The 20,251-nt window shown below is 37.5% G+C and overlaps 1 protein-coding gene across 1 annotated transcript; it reads left to right on the forward strand.

Annotated features, from left to right (window-relative positions):
• The first annotated feature begins 23 nt into the window (after positions 1–23).
• On the forward strand, positions 24–20,187 carry LOC110454907 (clumping factor A-like). The gene is made up of 11 exons (XM_021504697.1): positions 24–139; positions 2,354–2,449; positions 6,615–6,711; positions 8,189–8,266; positions 8,446–8,531; positions 9,096–9,268; positions 10,986–12,350; positions 13,236–13,320; positions 15,090–15,138; positions 15,949–16,049; positions 18,527–20,187. Exons 1-11 carry the CDS (start codon positions 104–106, stop codon positions 18,641–18,643), a joined length of 2,283 nt encoding a protein of 760 aa, XP_021360372.1. The 5' UTR covers positions 24–103; the 3' UTR covers positions 18,644–20,187.
• The last annotated feature ends 64 nt before the right edge of the window (positions 20,188–20,251 follow it).

Consider the following 20,251-nt stretch of genomic DNA (forward strand, 5'->3'; position numbering starts at 1 on the left):
TTAATTGCTTATGATTTGTATTCGGACTCCTCTCTTACATCGGAAAACCAACATGTTGCCGCCTTACGGTGCCTATTTCCTATTTCACCGAAATTAATCAGTTATGGTTTTAAACAGAATTGATACAAGGTTCTTTAAGGTATTTTATCTCTAAGAATGCCTCATAGAATATTTTCAAATATGTAGCTTTATGCCTTACGGTAACTATGCTGGTTCACGCTTGATGGTAAACAAGATCTGGACAGGTTGGGCACAACATTTGGGTAACATTTGAGTAGCAACTGTATTACTGAAATGGGGAATAAAGTGAAACGAAAACACAAAGTTATTTCAAATATCATGAACAAAAAAGGGCGTCACTCTTTCAATATCCAATAAAAATACAATTGTGCAAAAATATGTTAATTCGGTTGTATAAATGTATCGCCTCAATTGCTTACAGTGTATTGTTTAGTAGCTGTAAATAGTACACAGAAATAAATCATGCTCACATGGCACATATGCACTAGATGATCCCATTTACTACACACTGAAGTCAATAGGGTGATCGGACGGTGCAGTGGATAGCGCACTTGCCTTTCAACAAGGCGGCTGGGGTTCGATTCCCCGATCAGACGTGAAAAGGTTGGGGTCACCAGCCCGGCCACGTGGGTTTTCTCCAGGTACTCCGGTTTCCTCCCACACCAAGACACCCCACACGCAAACATCCGGGCCAACAAGAGTGATTGATATAAGTTGAAAAATAACTTGTTTCATAATTGTTGTAAAAATAAAGTTTATATTATATAATGGAGAACAAAGTCCGTGATATGGTTCATCATTTTCACAAAAAGTTAGACATTGTGACATCATTTATTGAATTTAGATGAAATAATAACACCTTTTTGCTCGGAGTGTTAATTTAAAAGAACTTTGTGTGATTTCATTTCACTTTATTCCCCATTTCAGTTGAATTGTTACTCAAATGGGTAACTGTTACCCAAATGCAGGATTATTACCCATATGCGCCTTTGTGCCCAACCTGCTGAAGATAACATTGATATGTTATGTAATTAACAAACTGAATAACTTATTCTCATCTCCTATATGTACCCCTAAAATATGTTTGAGTAAACTCTTAATGTGACAGTGACACCGCATAACAAAACATAAGAATCAGTAAACTCTAGTAAAAACAAAGGACTTGGGAGTCTCACATAATCATCCTCCCCAGTACTGCAAATAAGTCTTCCAAAAAAATAGCCAAGAACAGAGATATAAATCCCTCATCCGATGTCTTGTCAATTTCTTAAGTACTTGTCATCTGTTTGGGACCCCTATCAAAAATGTGATATTAATAATGGGCTGCACAATATGTCGCCAATATATTTCGTAATACCATGGACTTTGATCAAATCTAATTCCTGATAATACCTTTTAAAATGCTGGTGACATATGTAACAGGAAAGAGAATAGTGTGCTTCCACCGAGGATCGAACCGGCGATCCATAGGGTCCCAGTTGGATGCTCTACCACTGAGCTAAAGGGAAATTCCCTCTAGCTCGAAGCTAGAAGGCGACCATAATCCTATGTACAATTAAAATCTGCCACACATAGATGCTACAAGACTTAGGCTAGTCTGAATAACTGACATAGACCAGGTCCCTTTAAAATGTTTTGATCAGGTGGAGAAAGTTATCTCTGCCAATCAAAAAAAATCAAAAAGGAGATGGTCAGTTATATTGAACTTGGCCCAAACAACACCATTTCAATCTAATAGAACATACTCAAACCAAAACATGACAGACACAATTTTCTCATTCATTCTCCTAGCAAACACTGCTTTCCAAAACTAATTGTGGACAACAATCCTTCTTTTCAAGAACCATCATCAATTGGGTAAAAAACTACCCTATGTTGTGAACTGTCAGACTGAGACAATGGACCAGCCCCTCCCAAGCTGTCCTCTCATCCTTTGAGCATTTAATACTCTTATATGCCTATCACCCTTTCCTATCATATGCAGAATGTTGACATGATCTTCAACTTGATGAATTAAGTCAATATACGGTAGCAGTATGTAAATGTCTTTTAAGGGGAAGTAACTTATAATTGACAAGATACGCCACAGCATTTAGCAAGACATATTTTTGTACCCAAAGTATTAATTTTTGTGTTTTCTTTTTACATTTATTATTAGAACATTATTTGCGATCAAACAGTATTCTTTATTATATTTTCAAGAAAATCAATTGACTTAGTATCAGCAAATAAATGCTGGGTAAAGGGTATAACCCTTATGTTAGGCTACTTTTGATAGCAACTACTTGGGGCCAGATGACTCATATCATCACTGCTCACATTTGTTTTTCAGCTAGATGAGAAAAGAGCCCTTCAGGTAGAGTTTCATCGAATTGGTTCAAACTCCAAACCAGGTCCAAAGAAGTGGCTCAAGGACGATCAGTTGTCGGTAAGCAGGGTTATGAAAGTGAACACATCAAAGCATTAGGCTAATGAAAAAATCTGGGCTTAAATTAAAAAAAACTGAACATTATTTAACTTTTCATTTTAATGTGGGAGGGGACTTGTATGTATCATCAAAACTCCACTGTTAAATCAGTTCCAGTTTCGGTGCTTTAATCGTAGCAGGTAGGTTTTTTAACTGATCACCTTTTCATTAGATTGCCATGAAATATTAAAAAAAAAATGGAAATCATTTCCTTATTAATACATTTATGAAGCACATTGCTTTTTAAGTCACCTGTGATGAAATCTCGTGTGACCTATTACATTTGTGTTTTGTCTGTCGTTGTGCATCCTGTCTGCCTTGCATAGTTGATCGTACCTCCATAAACAATTCAAGTTTTCAAATTCTTCTCATTCACCAAACCTGTTTAAATTTTTAAAAATGCAGGAATCATAATATGATATATGAATATTCAAAAAGACAAGCAATATAATGAAACCCCAAATTTTTACATTTTGCATTTTTTTTTTTTTTCATTTGGTGATCCCATTTGGTGATCCCATGGGAGCCTCGTTTTAAAGTCACTTGAAGCCCTGATAGTTTAATATAACCAGTTCTTATTGGCACTGTTATTGACGTAGTGTCTTGTTGTATTAACATGAAAAAAACACTGAATTATCAAAAGTGTTTTTACGTTCATCTGTATTTTAATTAGTCTAATTTCTCCATATATAGGTGTTAAGGATTCAGTCATAATGGATGTCACAGAGAAAACTTCCAGTAAGGTGCGTTTTCAGTGTAACATTTGTTTGAAAGTGTGCACTCAAAATGCTGACCTGGTGAAACATGTAAGGGTTCACACAGGGGAGAGACCCTTTAGCTGTGATGTCTGTCACAAGGCCTTTTCTTCCTCCAGCGGCTTGTTGCGCCACACCAAGACAGTGCACTCTGACAATAGGCCCCACAAGTGTTACTTCTGTCATAAGGGGTTCAAAACCAAGGAGAGTGTCCAAGCTCACCTTGCCACGCATGGTGCAGTCACTAAATCATATAAATGCCACATCTGCGGCAGTTCTTACTCCGCAGACAGAAGCCTAAAATCACATATGAAGTTGCACACAGAAGAAAGGAAGTATTTTAAATGTGATATCTGTGAGAAGAAATACAAGTCCAAACCTAGCTTGATAATACACATGAGGACCCATACTGGAGAAAAGCCTTACAAGTGTGAAGTGTGTGGAGAGAAGAAGGCATGCTCGTCCACCTTGGCCGCACACATGTTCAAACACTCGGAGGAGCGACAGCATAAATGTGACAAATGTGGATTTGAATTCAAACGGCTTGCCCACCTACAACGGCACGTCAGGGCCCATGAAGGATTTAAACCTAACATGTGTACAATATGTGGGAAAAAATTCACTCAGTCTAGTAACCTGAAGAAACACCTGAAGGTTCATACTGGAGAGAAACTGTACAACTGTACTTTCTGTAGCAAGGCATTTACATGGAAAAGTGACAGAGACAGACACAGCAGAATTCATACAGGAGAAAGACCATTCAAGTGTGATATATGCAATAAGTCATATGCCCAGTCCTGTGCTCTTACCAGTCATAAACGCATGCACTCCGGAGAGCGGCCATTCAAGTGTAAACTGTGTGATAAAACATTTTTTCATTCCAGTAATCTATCGGCACATCACAAGATACATTTAGAAGAAAAGCAACACAAATGTGAGTTGTGTCACAGACAATTTGTAATGAAAGCACATTTGACGAGGCACATACGAGTACACTCCGGGGAGAGGCCATACCATTGCCATGTCTGTCAGAAAGGGTTCTTGGAAAAAGCACACATGACAGAACATATCAAGACACATTTAAAACAAGACCTTTCCAACAAGGAAGATCAACATGGTCATGAGGTGTCACCAGGGCGAGTGAGAAAGCGAAAACAGAGCAGGTCAAGTGCTTCCAAGTTCAGTGTTGATTCTGAGGAATTGGCTCCAATAAGTGAATCTGATGTACTGAAAACATGTAGTGATGAAAACAACAGACTGAGACAATCTAAATCTAAGGACTTGTGTAGGGATAAAAAGTTCAATAGTGCCAAAACTCTACGGAGACCCAATAGTGCCAAAACTCAACGGAAACCCAATAGTGCCAAAACTCAGCGGAAATCCAATAGTGCCAAAACTCAACGGAAACCCAATAGTGCCAAAACTCAGCAGAAACCCAATAGTGCCAAAACTCAGCGGAAACCCAATAGTGCCAAAACTCAGCGGAAACGCAATAGTGCCAAAACTTAACAGAAATCCAATAGTACCAAAACTCAACAGAGGCAGGGACATTTAAAAGCAAAGAAGTTGCATTGTGTTTGGAGTTAGCCAAGTGAAAGATGGAATGAGTTATAGGTCAATAACGGGTAGTCTCCAGGACATTGTAAGGTGAGAGTCTGCAGGTGCTTTTAGTAATCCTTAACAAATAAGGTTTTATATTTCATAAAGTAAGAGTCTGTGACAAGCAGGTGTGTGTAATATTAGTCGGGAGACTGTCCTGTAACAGGTAGGCTTGTGGATCGCCGTTCAAACAAGTACCAGGTATTTGTAATTATCGTGGGCTGCTAATAAGTACTTAATGTGTTCGGATTATATAAGGCCAAAAAATTAATACTGGGTTATGTGTGTTTCAGGTATCCAGACCTACCTTAGATTTTACTGCCTCCCTAGATATTTTATCACCTAGTTGTACCTATGATTAAGTTATTAGCCGTGTAAAGTCCACATGCAGCCACTCATTAAAATGTACTTCTTTTTGACAAACTAATAGCTATGTAATGTGTGGAAATGCATTGTAAAATTTGAAATATAAAAGCATAAAATTAATTCACAAAAATAGAATAAACATTAAAATAAAACTATTTGCCTGCTGACCTACCGTATTTCTTTCAGGCATGTTACCTGAAGCAATGAATGTTTTTGGGGCCTTACCAAAGATTTTAGATAATGCTCTGCACCTTTTTATTACTGTGCATTCAGACGTTAATGATGAGGCATGCTTGTTTCATTTCTGTTATTATATATATATATATGTAATATTATTTGAATAGCATGTCATGGTATAGATCAGGTCTAGAAACCAATGGTGGCCTACATATAAATCATATGTGCACAAATTATAAATCATTTGTATATTTTGTCTGTAGATATATATTGGTCTGTTATAAGCTAATAACATCAAATACATTTCTGTTGAATTGCTAACATCAGTCATTATTCAGTTTTTGTTATTTTTTTCTCAAGAACTCCTAGACAAATCTTCCTCAAATTCATATGTAGGGTTATCTTGGTGTTAAGTGGTGCATGACTGATCTCAGAAAATGCAAGATGGCCACCAAATTTCATATGTATGCTCCTCTTGGCTTTCGGTTTTGCCTGTTTTATTTTGAGACTGAATGGAAGAACAAGATGGTCACCGGGCAGCCATGTTGGATTTTAACAGTTTAAATCCGTTCTTGCTATTTCTGAAGATTGACAGACCTTTCTCAAATTTCATTTCCTCTTATTCATAGATCTCTATTTTAGTAAAAAGGGCAAGCAGCAATATGCATTTTCTGTTGACAAGACTGTTATCCCAACATATAATCGAAATGATCTAACTGACATGGAACCTTATGGAGATCTTTCCAATGGTGGGCGCCAAGGTCCATCTGGGATCTGTGGTTTTGTTTGGTGTTTGACAAACTTCAAGTAAGGTCATATGATGACAGCAGCATTAAGATTGTAGATATTATATACATCACGACAAGATGGTTTGTCACATCTATAGCACTCCGGTTCATGCCCCTCAAGGTCAAGATCACAGCAAGGGCTTAAAGGTCAAACCACTACACCATTTATAATTTGCCAAACATTGCATGTGAACTGCCAAACATTTCATGTGAACTGCCAAACATTGCTTGATCTAACCATATAAATTATGGTACGAGTTGTTAAAGATCGGGTATCACATGCATGTACCATACAGGTCACAGGTCGATTTCCCTAAAGTGGAAGTCACAGGTAGAGGTCACTAAAAAGGTTTTCAAATCTCTGATGCTTGTCAGGACCATTACTTGATTTCAACAGTTTGCTCTGGTTGCTTGTAATGTTTTGCTTTCCTTCTTTTTCAGGAAATCAAAAATTTATTGCATGATATAATTAAGCAGTGTGTGAATGACACAGAGAAGACAGAGAAGAAGACTGAACGATCCAGTCAGATTATCACAGGTAAGTAACTAGGGTGAGAGACATGTTTGTTAGAGACAAGTGGAAGTCTGAGGAAGGATGAATGATCCAGTCAGATTATCACAGGCTAGTAACTAGGGTAAGAGCCATGTTTGTTAGAGACAAGTGGAAGGCTGGGGAAGGCTGAATGATCCAATCAGATTATCACAGGTTAGTAACTAGGGTGAGAGACATGTTTGTTAGAGACAAGTGGAAGTCTGAGGAAGGCTGTGTGATCCAGTCAGATTATCACAGGTAAGTAACTAGGGTGAGAGACATGTTTTTTAGAGACAAGTGGAAGTCTGGGGAAGGCTGAATGATCCAATCAGATTATCACAGGCTAGTAACTAGGGTAAGAGACATGTTTGTTAGAGACAAGTGGAAGTCTGGGGAAGGCTGAATGATCCAGTCAGATTATCACAGGTAAGTAACTAGAGTGAGAGACATGTTTGTTAGAGACAAGGGGAAGTCTGGGGAAAGCTGAATGAATCAGTCAGATTATCACAGGTTAGTAACTAGGGTGAGAGTCATGTTTGTTAGAGACCAGGGGAAGTCTGGGGAAAGCTGAATGATCCAGTCAGATTATCACAGGTTAGTAACTAGGGTGAGAGACATGTTTGTTAGGGACAAGGGGAAGTCTGGGGAAGGCTGAATGATCCAGTCAGATTATCACAGGTTAGTAACTAGGGTGAGAGACATGTTTGTTAGAGACAAGGGGAAGGCTGAATGATCCAGTCAGATTATCACAGGTAAGTAACTAGGGTGAGAGACATGTTTGTTAGGGACAAGGGGAAGTCTTGGGAAGGCTGAATGATCCAGTCAGATTATCACAGGTTAGTAACTAGGGTGAGAGACATGTTTGTTAGAGACAAGGGAAGCCTGGGGAAGGCTGAGTGATCCAGTCAGATTATCACAGGTTAGGAACTAGGGTAAGAGACATGCTAGTCAGTACAGTCAAAAAGGCTGCATGATCCAGTCAGGTAGAAATAGGTCAGAAACTAGATAGCACTTGGCCAGAGACTTACTCAGTAAAACTATTGTATGGAAATTTACGGTAAATATAAGAATGTCCAAACTTGACTGGCTTTTTGATCATAGTGGGGTTTTTTTTGGGGGGGGCGGGGGGGCCACCATTTGTACAAAGAGATGAAGGTTCTAAATGATTCTGTATATTAGTTATTTATAAACAACTATGTAATTGATTGCAAAATATCTCTGACAGGTTGAGGATATTGGGTCAAACATCCAAACATTTATAGTGTAATGCATCTTATTGTGACAAAAGCTGATTCGCAGACTGAAAAATCTGTAAATTTTCCCGTTCTGACAGAATTCTTATTGACTAACAAATCTTTTAATTTGCAGATATATGTACATGTATATTGGTTAATGGGCCATTAACTGTATTTTTTTTGTACACTGCACTAACATTGATTGGAAGACCATTAATTGTACTGATTTAATTTGTTTCCATTGCTAGGTAACACAGTGAAATTAGGCTGTGTGTTCAAGAAGTCCCCTTCACATGATGTGCTGCTTGGGGAAGCTAGTGATGATGGTAGGTAATGGTTGGGCATATCAGCATAATATAACAAATCTTTTGTGACATGAAAGTTTATAGTTCATTATGTAAGTTCATAAATGTTCCTTGATCTAACTTTTCTAATGAAAGTTTAATTCTTAAAAGTGTTGGGTTTTTTTCAGTGAAGCTTTTATATAAAATGTTATGTCTTTCAGAATCTCCGTACCGGTCATTGTATGGACAGAAGTTGATTGTGTATGTATGTCCTATAGAGACAGGAAGTCCAAACAACGGATCAGAGGTGGGTTGCTTACTGGGATACAGACATTTCAGTACTCAGTCGTTTCAGTGCTGAGATTTTCAGTACTTGTTTAAGATGTTTCATTATTTTCCAAAAGTTGCTTCGATATATTATATGATTTCAGTACTTTAACCAACTTTTCTACTTTTTTAAGGTTTTTCAGTATTTTTCATCAAACAAGTACTAAAACATCCTATTGTTACTTACCGAAACAACAAAGTACTAAAATAACTAGAACTCGCTTAGTTGACAAGAGAATTCTATGATCACCTTTTTCACCGCTGAAATAAAGCGCAAATTAAAATATGGGGCAAAAATATTACAGAATGCTGGCTGGTAGTCTTGCAATTCAAAGGAAATAAGGTTCTTGTTGAAAAAAGATACATAACAACGACCCTACTTCCGTAATCGTCGGTATCGACGGAGGAAGTCTAACAGATGAAGATGAAGATGTTTATGCCCTACAATTTTTCAAACTTTGTTGGTTTGACTTAAGAAGTCTTATATGTACACTGTTATTTGCCTGGTATATTCGGTTTTATTAACCGGTATTTTCTCCTACAGCTGTACAGGGCGATGGTGCGGGCTGAGATTGGAAGTACCGGTAAGATGATGAAGATCAGTACTTACTTCAGTAAGGCTGGGGGGAGTGGCACTCAGGGTAGTGGTACAGGTACAGCTCAGACTACCTCCTCCTCCTCCTCCTCCCAGGACCAGAAACAAGTCATCAGAAACATGTAAGTTCATAGAAAAGAAGCTTCTTGCATTTGTTATTTTAAAAATTTATATCTTATTATTTATTAAACCCCCAGCAGCGACGGGGTATACTGGAATCAGCTGGTCTGTCCGTAGAAAAAGTTTGTCCAGAAAACTCCGTCTAAATTAATAGACCAATTTCAACAAAACTTTCCAGATATGATAACTACAACCTGAAGTTATGCATCCAGGTATTATTTTTTTATTCTGACCCTTTTTTACGAAGTTATGGCCCTTTGTTGAAAAAGTCCTGAATCTTGTTGTCCGGACAACTCCTTCTAAAGTTATGGATCGATTTCAACGAAACTTTCCAGATATGATAACTACCACCTAAAGTTGCGCATCCTTATATTATTTTTTCATTCTGACCCTTTTCACGGAGTAATGGCCCTTTGTTGAAAAATACTTGTCCAGAGAACTCCTCCAAGACTACGCGGTTAATTTCAACGGAAGTTTTCAGATATGATAACTACCTCCTGATGTTATGCATCCAGGTATTTTCTTTTCAACCCATGTTTATGGAGTTATGACCCTTTGTTGAAAAATCTTTGTCCTGATAACTTCTCCTTGTCTACTGGGCCAATTTCAAAGAAAGTTTACAGATATGATAACTGCCCCCTGACTTATGTCATGGTGCGTCGTCCGTCCGTCAACTTTTCCTTTAAACAACTTCTTCTGAAGAACACACAGGCATAGAGCCATGATATTTGACTGAAAGCTTCGTTGGTAGGAGCCCAACAAAGTTTGAGAATGAAAATGACCTTGACCTACTTTCAAGGTGACAGGGGTCAAATGTGTCTAACACTTCAAATGACTTCTTCTGAAGAACTGAATGGTATAGAATCTTCAAATTTGGCTGGTGGTTTCCTGGGATAGAGCCCATCAAAGTTTGAGAATGAAAATGACCTTGACCTACTTTCAAGGTAACAGGGTTCAAATATGTCAAACACTTCAAACGACTTCTGAAGAACTGAAAGGTATAGAATCTTCAAATTTGGCTGGTGGCTTCGATTTTCCTGGAATAAAACCCAACAAAGTTTGAGAATGAAAATGACCTTGACCTACTTTCAAGGTCACATGGGTCAAATGTGTCAAAATCTCCGAACGACTTCTGAAGAACTAAAAGGTATAGAATCTTTATATTTGGCTGATGGCTTCCTGGGATGGAGCCCGACAAAGCTTGAGAATGAAAATGACCTTGAACTACTTTCAAGGTCACAAGGGTCAAATATGTCAAACACTTCAAACGACTTCTGAAGAAGAACTGAAAGGTATAGAATCTTCATAATCGGCTGGTGGATTCCTGAGATAGAGAAGTGAGAGCTAACAAAATTTGAGAAGGAAAATGACATTGACCTACTTACAAGGTCACAGGGGAAAATATGTCAAACAACGTTAACTTCTGAAGAAGAACCAAAAAGCATAGAATCTTATAATAGTATTTGGCTGGTGATTTCAACAGATGGAGCCGACAAAGTTTGCGAGGGAAATATTTGTAGTGCAATATAATATTTAATGAGAATATTTTGCTATGACTGCTGAAATATTCAGGTGAGCGATACAGGCCCTCTGGGCCTCTTGTTTTCATAAATAACTTGGAGATTTTTACTAATGAATAAATATTAGTCATTAACTTGTACTTTATAGAAATGTAAATTATGTTTTAAAAATAATTTGTACATATCTAAATTTTCACAGAATGAAACGAGGTAAAATGGCGAAGCAAAGCAAGAAAGTCGAGTCATCAGCTAGAAAGAGAGAGGAACAAATTAAACCCAAACAACAAGAGAACACGTCACAGAACACAAGCGACCACAAACAACAGGACGACACAACACCAGATGCAAACATTGCTGGTCACAAGGAAAAAATGACTTCCACAGATGACAACATCACGCAAAGTATAAACAACCCCCCTACAAGTACTGAATTTTCTCTAACTTCAGATGTTATTGATATTACAAGTTATAAAGGTGACGATATGGAATTTATGCCAGATGCAACTGTCAGTAAATGTAGACATAAAAATCAGACAGGCAACTTCGATGAAAAACAAGATTCCATGGCCTCAGAAAACATCGGAGTTACTCGTGGTGTTAGTTCTCTTGGTACCATTACTCTTTGTGGTGTTTCTTCGTCTGTTGCTCAGGATTTCCAACCTTCCGATGAACATACAATTACTGTGTACAGTGCAGAACAGATACAGGATCTCAAATTAGAAGTTATACCTCCTGCTTGCCACCCAGACCCCTCTGTCAAAGTGAACAGGACTACACCTGTACCTTCTACTTTTAACCCCAGTCCCTCAGAGGAGGGCTTGGAGCTGGGTGACGACTCCAATGATAGCATATTACCCTCCTACAGTTTTATAGACCAGAAAACTGAGAGTAGGCCTGATGACAATAGTGATTTAGAGAACAAGAATTCAGATGTGGATAGTGACACACTTTTTGATCAATTTAGTGATACACATGTTGATGATGATAGCATTAGAGCAGTTACCAGTGATTCTGATTCCTCCAGTGATGACAATTTTCCTGTTTTATCTACGACACAGAGACGGAAATCTCCCTTTAAAGTGTTGGAAGGGCGAACTAATGGATCAACACTAGACGACTCCGTAACCGATTCAGATGGTGGTGCTTGTCTGAAGGCTTTGAAGCGTCGAATGACCAAGAAAAGGATTTTACCCAACTTTCCATCTGAAACGAAATCTGATGAAGAAATTCCAAATAAAAGACTGAAGTACGATTCAGAAATAAAATCTTCAAAAACAAATAATGAAACTTTTGATTCTGATGTGCAAACACCAGATACTTTAAAATCCACATCAGTTGTTGAATTGCCGTCATTGATGAGAAGTAGGAATAGCAAAATGTCTCGTGCACCAAAGGAGTTGAAGCAGGCTACACTGTCATTTAAGGGTGGGAATCTAGCCGTCACAAAGACACAAGATACCCAACCATGTGTTTCTGAAAATGATAGACTTGACTGTATAATTATGGAGGACCAGGCATCACAGAGGCTCCGATCAGACCTCCGTCGGGAAGTAATACATGCAGAGTAAGTATACAGTGACTTATTACATACCTGATAAATAATACTATAGTGATACAGCCAGAGTTTGTCATGCAGTAAAAAAAAGCTTCTTACACAGTTTCTATACAAGAATGGTATATTATTCCAGTAGAATGTTGCATTTCTCTTTTAAAATGTTGTGTAATTACCATCAAAGATATTGTATTACCTTCGTAGAATGTTGTATTACCATCAGTGAATTTGTTTTACCTGCGTAGAATGTTGTGTTGCCATCAAAGATTTTGTTTTACCTTCGTAGAATGTTGTTTTACCTTCGTAGAATGTTGTGTTACCATCAGTGAATTTGTTTTACCTTCGTAGAATGTTGTGTTACCATTTCAGATTTTGTTTTACCTTCGTGGAAAGTTGTATTACCATCAGTGATTTTGTTTTACCTTCGTGGAAAGTTGTATAACTATCAGTGAATTTGTATTACCCTCCTAAAAAGTCGTATAGCCTAGTAGAATAATCATGGTAAGAATTATTCTATAAATAGTATTGAGGACATTGGTTTGCTGTATTAGATATACATACAGGGTACAGAGCGTCATCGGATACAGACAAGGACTCTGTATTTGATATATTACAGACCAAGCTTATGCTGCAGGAAATACATAATTCGGTGTGATGGAAATTTAATTGTGGTTTGACCTAGTGAAGTTTAGGTCACTATGGAATAGGAAGGTTTAGATAAAACAGGGTCATCAAACAAAGCTAAGTAAACTGATGGTGGCCAGGCTTGCACAATAGTTACTAAGTAAGAAGTTTTGTACAGATCAATATCCTTGCATATGTAAAATATACAGGAAACAATCAAAGTATAATACACGTTTGCTGTGCTCTTAATCATCATGTGTCTTCATTCTTCAGAAGTGTGAAGGATCTAAATGAACAGCATGTGCGGTTCCTTGTTCAGGAAAACAGACGGTACCTAAAAGACATATTTGAGGGCAAGGTGAGTCTCGGAATAAATCCACGTTGGATATCTATTTGTTTTCCCTTTTACATCATAATATGTTAATGTGTTGCTATGGTAACAGGTGATTAATATCTGCTGTTGAATAAATAATTGCTTTTCCTTACATACTGAAAACACAGACGAGTAGACTGTAAAATAGTTTGTTTTTTTGGTCGGATATTGAGTTGTTCTGCATAGCAAGGTACGGTGTATTAATCTTTCAGTTCTGCTCTGTAACTACACCTGAAGGTAGTATTTTTCATCTTAAATCTTTCTTGCATGCAACTTATAAGTGATACACTACTATAACTAGCTATAACTAGATAGCACCCTTAGTAAAGGGTTAATTTCATATTTCTGAACTCTTTCAAAACTGATCCTATATATGTTGGAAGGGTTAATTTATGCATATTATCTATAATTATTTGTACTTTAATAAATGTAGTGTTGTGTACATATATATGTTAGTAACTTATATACCTCCTTCATAGTTGAGGGGTGTATAGTAATCACGTTTACAGTTCTTCTGAAGGTCTACCTGTAGTTAATAGCTTGTGTACAAGATATCTCCTTGACCTTTTAAGAGGTTTATTTTTACTATCTTCTAGAGTATGGTAACATGGAGTTCTACATCTTGGAAGTTATTGATCTAGGGTAAAGGGTTTGAAGTGAAAAGCTTGTGTACAACATATCTCATGAAACCCTCAGCAGATTTAGTACTATGAGTTCTACAGCTGATAGGTTAATGGATCAAAGGTCATGCTTGGCTACTTTGGAAGCAAAAAAGTAGAGTGCAAGATAGTTCATGTACCCCCTCAACAGATTTAGTTTATATTTAAACAACAGTATGGTAACTTTGAGCTCTACACCAGAGTAAGCTTAAGGTGGTCATCAGTGAAGATTAAGTGATCAAAGATCACACTTCACCAGTGTTGAAAGGGTTAGTAGGGGGAGGGGGGGGGGGTATATCTATGTGAACTACCATTGTCTTTGTTAGCTGACCTGCCCAAAGGGCAAGTGATCAGCGTATGCCGTGGTGCATCTCCTGTTGTCTGTCCACTCATCATCAACTCTTTCTTTAAAACAATACTAGTCCAGTGCCACTGAGTAGAATTTGACCAACTCTGGAGGATTGTTGGATCAGATGGATTTAACATATAAAGGGGGGGGGGGTTAAATCTTTATAATCCTAATTCTTCAGTAAGGGTTAAGGAAATTTTACCCAAAGTTTGTGTGAAGCATCTTTGTATAAATGGATGGTTGTGGCCTCCGTGGGAGTGGGAACAGAAAGGCAGAAATAACAGTAAATCTATAGGTGACCTCTGCAGGCCCCTTGGCCTATTGTTTTTAACTTATAAGACAAGGACAGGATCTTCTGGATCTCTTTGATAAAGTACAGTTTGCCAAATTTGACTTGATATATAAGCTGTTTTCAGACAGTTTGACACAGCAGCGTATCTAGCAAGTAAAAACATGTAAACTATAAAATTTGTCAAAGATATTCAGAAGTTGTTGCCCTCATCTATATTTTTTCTAATACAATATAGTGACATTTTATGTAGAGGAGTATAAGTAACACTTGCCCTGGCAGTTTTCTAGAGAAACGCATTTCAATATTTCTGTAAGTCTATAGGTTACTAGAGCCTTGCTTATCTAAATTCTATAAAAGTTGAGGACAGCTATGTTCAGGGAACAGAAATATTTCAATTACTTAAACTTTTCATGCTACATACACAATTTACATGAGTTAATTTCTGTCTGAACAGATTCCGTGTGAAAGACATAAGCTGTACAAGCAAGGTGGCAGAACCAGAAGTAAGTAAACGTGTATACATTATATTTCACTGAATTTGAGCTGACCTGGTACAAAGTGCCTGGGAGCTTATGACATCTTACAGTGTCCATTGTGGACATTTTACTTCTTCAGAGCCATAAGGCTTAATAAAAAAAATGTTGGGTTTCCGCCAACTCTACCTAGTTAAATTTTTGTGCCTACCTTAAGTTTTTATTGGCATTTAGTGATATCTGTATGCACTGTTAAAGTCAGAACTCCTGCTCTATATATATTAGCATAGTAAAAATATTTTCCAAAATAAAAAACATTGCCACCAACCTACCTACCCTATTTATTCTGAGGATGATAGTGGAAACACAAGTAATGTTGGTGGGGTTTTTGGCCTGAGGATCAGTAGGCATAGTTGGCCTGTAGCAGCTGAGGTGAAAGTTAGAAATAAAATGACCTGACACATGTTCAAGGAGCAATTCTGTCAAAATCTTCATATGACTTCTTATAAACTATGAGGCCTAGAGTCATGATAATTCACCAGTATCTTGTTTAAGTGAAAGGCTGTTCAAAAACCTCATTGTGTAATTCGTTAGAAAAATCTGAGATGGCCTCCAAATTAGTAGAAATGTTTTCATTTTGTTTTCTAGTTCAGATAGAAACAAATGAATGATACAGGCCACATGAGCCTTTTGTCTATTTTTCCTATATTTATCCATTTCATTTTCCTGCTTGTAGATCGTTTGAACTACCAGGTATATCTGGGTCTTTTCACGGATGATAATGGCCATATTAGCCTTTTGTCTATTTTTTCCTATATTTATCCATTTTCCTGCTTGTAGATCGTTTGAACTACCAGGTATATCTGGGTCTTTTCACGGATGAGCAGCAGGACGTTGTCATGGAAGCACTTATGTCCATATTTTGTAAGAAGAATCACGGGGTAAGTCAGAGTGGTATGATGCTTCAATCTATCACTGTTTAGAATTTTTGCCTCCTCCCAACAAATGTCACATGACCTTCATGTCGATTGACAATAACCTCACTTAAAGGTCACCTGTGTCATCTAATTTAAACACAACATCCTCAAGTGTCACTGGTTAGTGGGTACTTGATTTGTTTGGCCGACTAGCTCATTAATACTGTATCTCTGTGGCTAACTTTAATACATACATTTACTTTTTGTGTCGCCTGCAACGCGAGGCGACATATAGGTATTACTTTGTCTGTTGCGTCTTCCGAAACAAGGTTTCCATGCGATTACTTGAGTTCCCTTGGGTTGATTAAGGTCAAACTTGGTACACATATTGCATACCAATATAGCTCGGAGGACTTTACATTTCAGAAGTTTACATGCATATTTGTTGGAGTTATGCCCCTTTTATTGCCAAATAAGGGTATTGTGTAGTAAATGCAAGAACTGTTTTATTTTTTAATCAGTTTCTTTCAAATTTTGTACAGTAATGCTAGAAGCAATAATGTTCAACATATATTACAGTTTTTAGCTCACCTGGCACGAAGTGCCAAGTGAGCTTATGCCGTGGCGCGGCGTCCGTCCGTCGTCCGTCAACTTTTCCTTTAAACAACTTCTTCTGAAGAACGGACAGGCCTAGAGTCATGATATTTGGCTGAAAGCTTCGTTGGTAGGAGCCCTACAAAGTTTGAGAACGAAAATGACCTTGACCTGTTTTCAAGGTCACAGGGGTCAAATATGTCAAAAACTTCAAACGACTTCTTCTAAAGAACTAAAAGGTATAGAATCTTCATATTTGGCTGATGGCTTCCTGGGATAGAGCCCAACAAAGTTTGAGAATGAAAATGACCTTGACCTACTTTCAAGGTCACAGGGGTCAAATGTGTCAAACACTTCAAACGACTTCTTCTGAAGAACTGAAAGGTATAGAATCTTTATATTTGGCTGGTGGCTTCCTGGGATAGAGACCAACAAAGTTTGAGAATGAAAATTAGTTTGACCTACTTTCAAGGTCACAGGGGTCAAATATGTCAAAAACTTCAAACGACTTCTTCTGAAGAATTAAAAGGTATAGAATCTTCATATTTGGCTGATGGCTTCCTTGGATGGAGCCCAACAAAGTTTGAGAATGAAAATTACCTTGACCTTCTTTCAAGGTCACAGGGGTCAAATGTGTCAAACACTTCAAACGACTTCTTCTGAAGAACTGAAAGGTATATAATCTTTATATTTGGCTGGTGGCTTCCTGGGATAGAGCCCAACAAAGTTTGAGAATGAAAACTAGTTTGACCTACTTTCAAGGTCACAGGGGTCATATATGTCAAAAGCTTCAAATGACTTCTTCTGAAGAACTGAAAGGTATAGAATCTTTATTTTTGATTGATGGCTTCCTTGGATAGAGCCCGACAAAGTTTGAGAATGAAAATGACCTTGACCTTCTTTCAAGGTCACAGGAGTCAAATGTGTCAGACACTTCAAACGACTTCTTCTGAAGAACTGAAAGGTATATAATCTCTATATTTGGCTTGTAGCTTCCTAGGAAAGAGCCGAACAAAGTTTGAGAATGAAAATGACCTTGACCTTCTTTTAAGGTCACATGAGGCAGATATGTCAAACACTTTAAACGACTTCTTCTGAAGAACTGGTAGTTATAAAATCTTAATATTTGGCAGGTGGCTTCCTGGGAAAGAGCCAAACAAAGTTTGCGAATGAAAATGACCTTGACCTACTTTCAAGGTCACAGCGTTCAAATATGTCAAACAGTTCAAACAGCTTCTTCTGAAGAATTAAAAGGCATAAAATTATAATATTTGGCTGGTGACTTCCCGGGATAGAGCTCACCAAAGTTTGCAAATGAAAATGACCTCAACCTACTTTAGAGGTCACAGAGGTCAACAACATTTTAATGGATTTGTTCTTGAGAACTAAAAGGAATGGATTCATAAGATTTGGCTGGTAGCTTTTTGGAATAGAGCTAACCAATTTGAGAAGGAAAATGACATTGACCTACTTACAAGATCACAGGGAAAAATATGTCAAGCAACTTCTGAAGAAGAATCAAAAAGCATAGAATCTTATAATAATATTTTGCTCGTAGTTTTAACAGATGGAGCCAACAAAGTTTGTGAGGGAAATATTTTTAGTGCAATATAATATTTAATGAGAATATTTTGCTATGACTGCTTAAATATTCAGGTGAGCGATACAGGCCCTCTTGGGCCTCTTGTTTCTGTCAAGTTTCAGCTTTCACTTGACATAGCAACGCTGTTCATTGTTTTTGCCATTAATTTTTGCTTGTTTACGCGATACCTCAAGCCAAAACACTTTTCTCACTAAAAGCGCTGAGCAGGCAATACATCCACTGCTGTGGAATTCTTGTTTTAATTAAATGTTTTCCTCTTGTGATGGGAATTGTCTTGACAATTTTTTCTCTTCTTTTATTGCAGTTTCTTGATTATGTGATGAAGGTCATATTGCCAGAGGTGCTCATCAAAATCTACATGGAGGTCACAGGGTTAAATCATGAGGAGGTTGATCACATCATGGCTAGTGGAGGAAGTTAGAGGATTATGTCATGAGGGTTTGGAGGACATCATGGCTAGAGGAGGAAGTTAGAGGATTATGTCACGAGGGTTTGGAGGACTTCATGGCCAGAGGAGGAGTTAAGAACTAAGTCCAAAGGATGTGGAGGTCTTCATGTCAACTAAAGTTAGAGGATTATGTCACAAGAGGATAATGTCACAAGAGGATAAGGATAATGTCACAAGGATGTGGAGTACTTCATGTCTACAAGAGTTAAATGACTAAGTCCAAAGGATGTGGAGGACTTAATGGGGAGAAGAGATTGTTAGAGGATTATGTCGATATAATATGGAGGAGTTCTTGGATAGAGGAGAAAGAGGATTATGTCTAAAGGATGTGAAGGATTTAGTGGCTAATGGATGTGCATAGAAAGAGCATCTGATATGTGTGTGTCATCAACACTGACAGACTTATTGATTTTGAAAGGCAGAATATAGACATACAATGTAGATATATATTTCAGCGAGTTATTTGAACCTAGTTGCTTCCAAAAATTTGTGATGGAAAACTTATATTATTTTCCTGGTAGAATTTAGTATTTTTGCAAATAATTTTAAATAGGTTTGAGATATAGTTTTTGACAAGCCACAGGTGGGTTTGGGTTACAGTATATATTTAGTTTTTAATATACGTGTTCCACCCCTGGGTTTAGGGTTTTTGCAATATTTTGACATGATGGAGAGGGTTTAAACTGTTTTTGACATAGTACATAGTTGTGTTTGCAGTTAAAAGACATGTTTTTGTTGTTTACTTGGACTAATGTGGTGACCTAATGTTTGAATTAAAAACCATCTGTGATGTAAATACATTGAACCATAAACAGATTCGATATAACTTTAGAAATTAGTGTACAGGTTACATACATCAGTGTTTATATGTGTTTTCAGGGATATCTTACTGTTCCTGGTTGTTGATGTTGTAGAATATGACATATGTATAACACCTGGTTTGTGTACTTGAGTCTTTGTTTATCCGATATCCGAGGAGTGTTTTGTGTTTAGTTTTGTTTTCTTTCTTTTTAAACTTTGATACATGTACAAATGATAACAAATTACTGTTTATGGGGAAATATTCGCCGCAGGTTAACTAAAGCCTTTTTTCGCCCTCGGTAATGAGGGCAAATTTATCATTAGAGCGAACATTGAAAAACATAATAATAAACATAGCCTTAAAAATGTGAAGGGTGAATTTAACACTGGGGGTCAAAATGGATCGGGCGAAAGTTTGACTGGGCGAAAGTTTGACTAGGCGAAAGTTTACCGGTAAACATTGTACATTGTTAAGGGCCTATCGCACGCTACTGATGTACCTCGCCGGGACTAAACCGGAGTAAAATATTAACAAAGGCAGAGCCCCGTCGAGAAAGCACTTGAAACATATTTAATTTAAGACAGGTTTAAGAAAATACTACATGCGTCGGTCAAATTTTGGGGTACAAATCATGTTTTTTGTAAAATCTGGGGAAATCACTTTTTGAAAAAAAAATCATTCTTCTAAAAGAAACCTGTTCAAAATGTAGTTTATAAATATATATATATATATGTAGGTGTGTTGTGCAGGATGAATCTGCTATCCATGTTTATCGGAGA

Source organism: Mizuhopecten yessoensis, unplaced genomic scaffold (genome assembly GCF_002113885.1).
Source record: "Mizuhopecten yessoensis strain PY_sf001 unplaced genomic scaffold, ASM211388v2 scaffold8111, whole genome shotgun sequence".
Classification (NCBI taxonomy): Eukaryota; Metazoa; Mollusca; class Bivalvia; order Pectinida; family Pectinidae; genus Mizuhopecten; species Mizuhopecten yessoensis.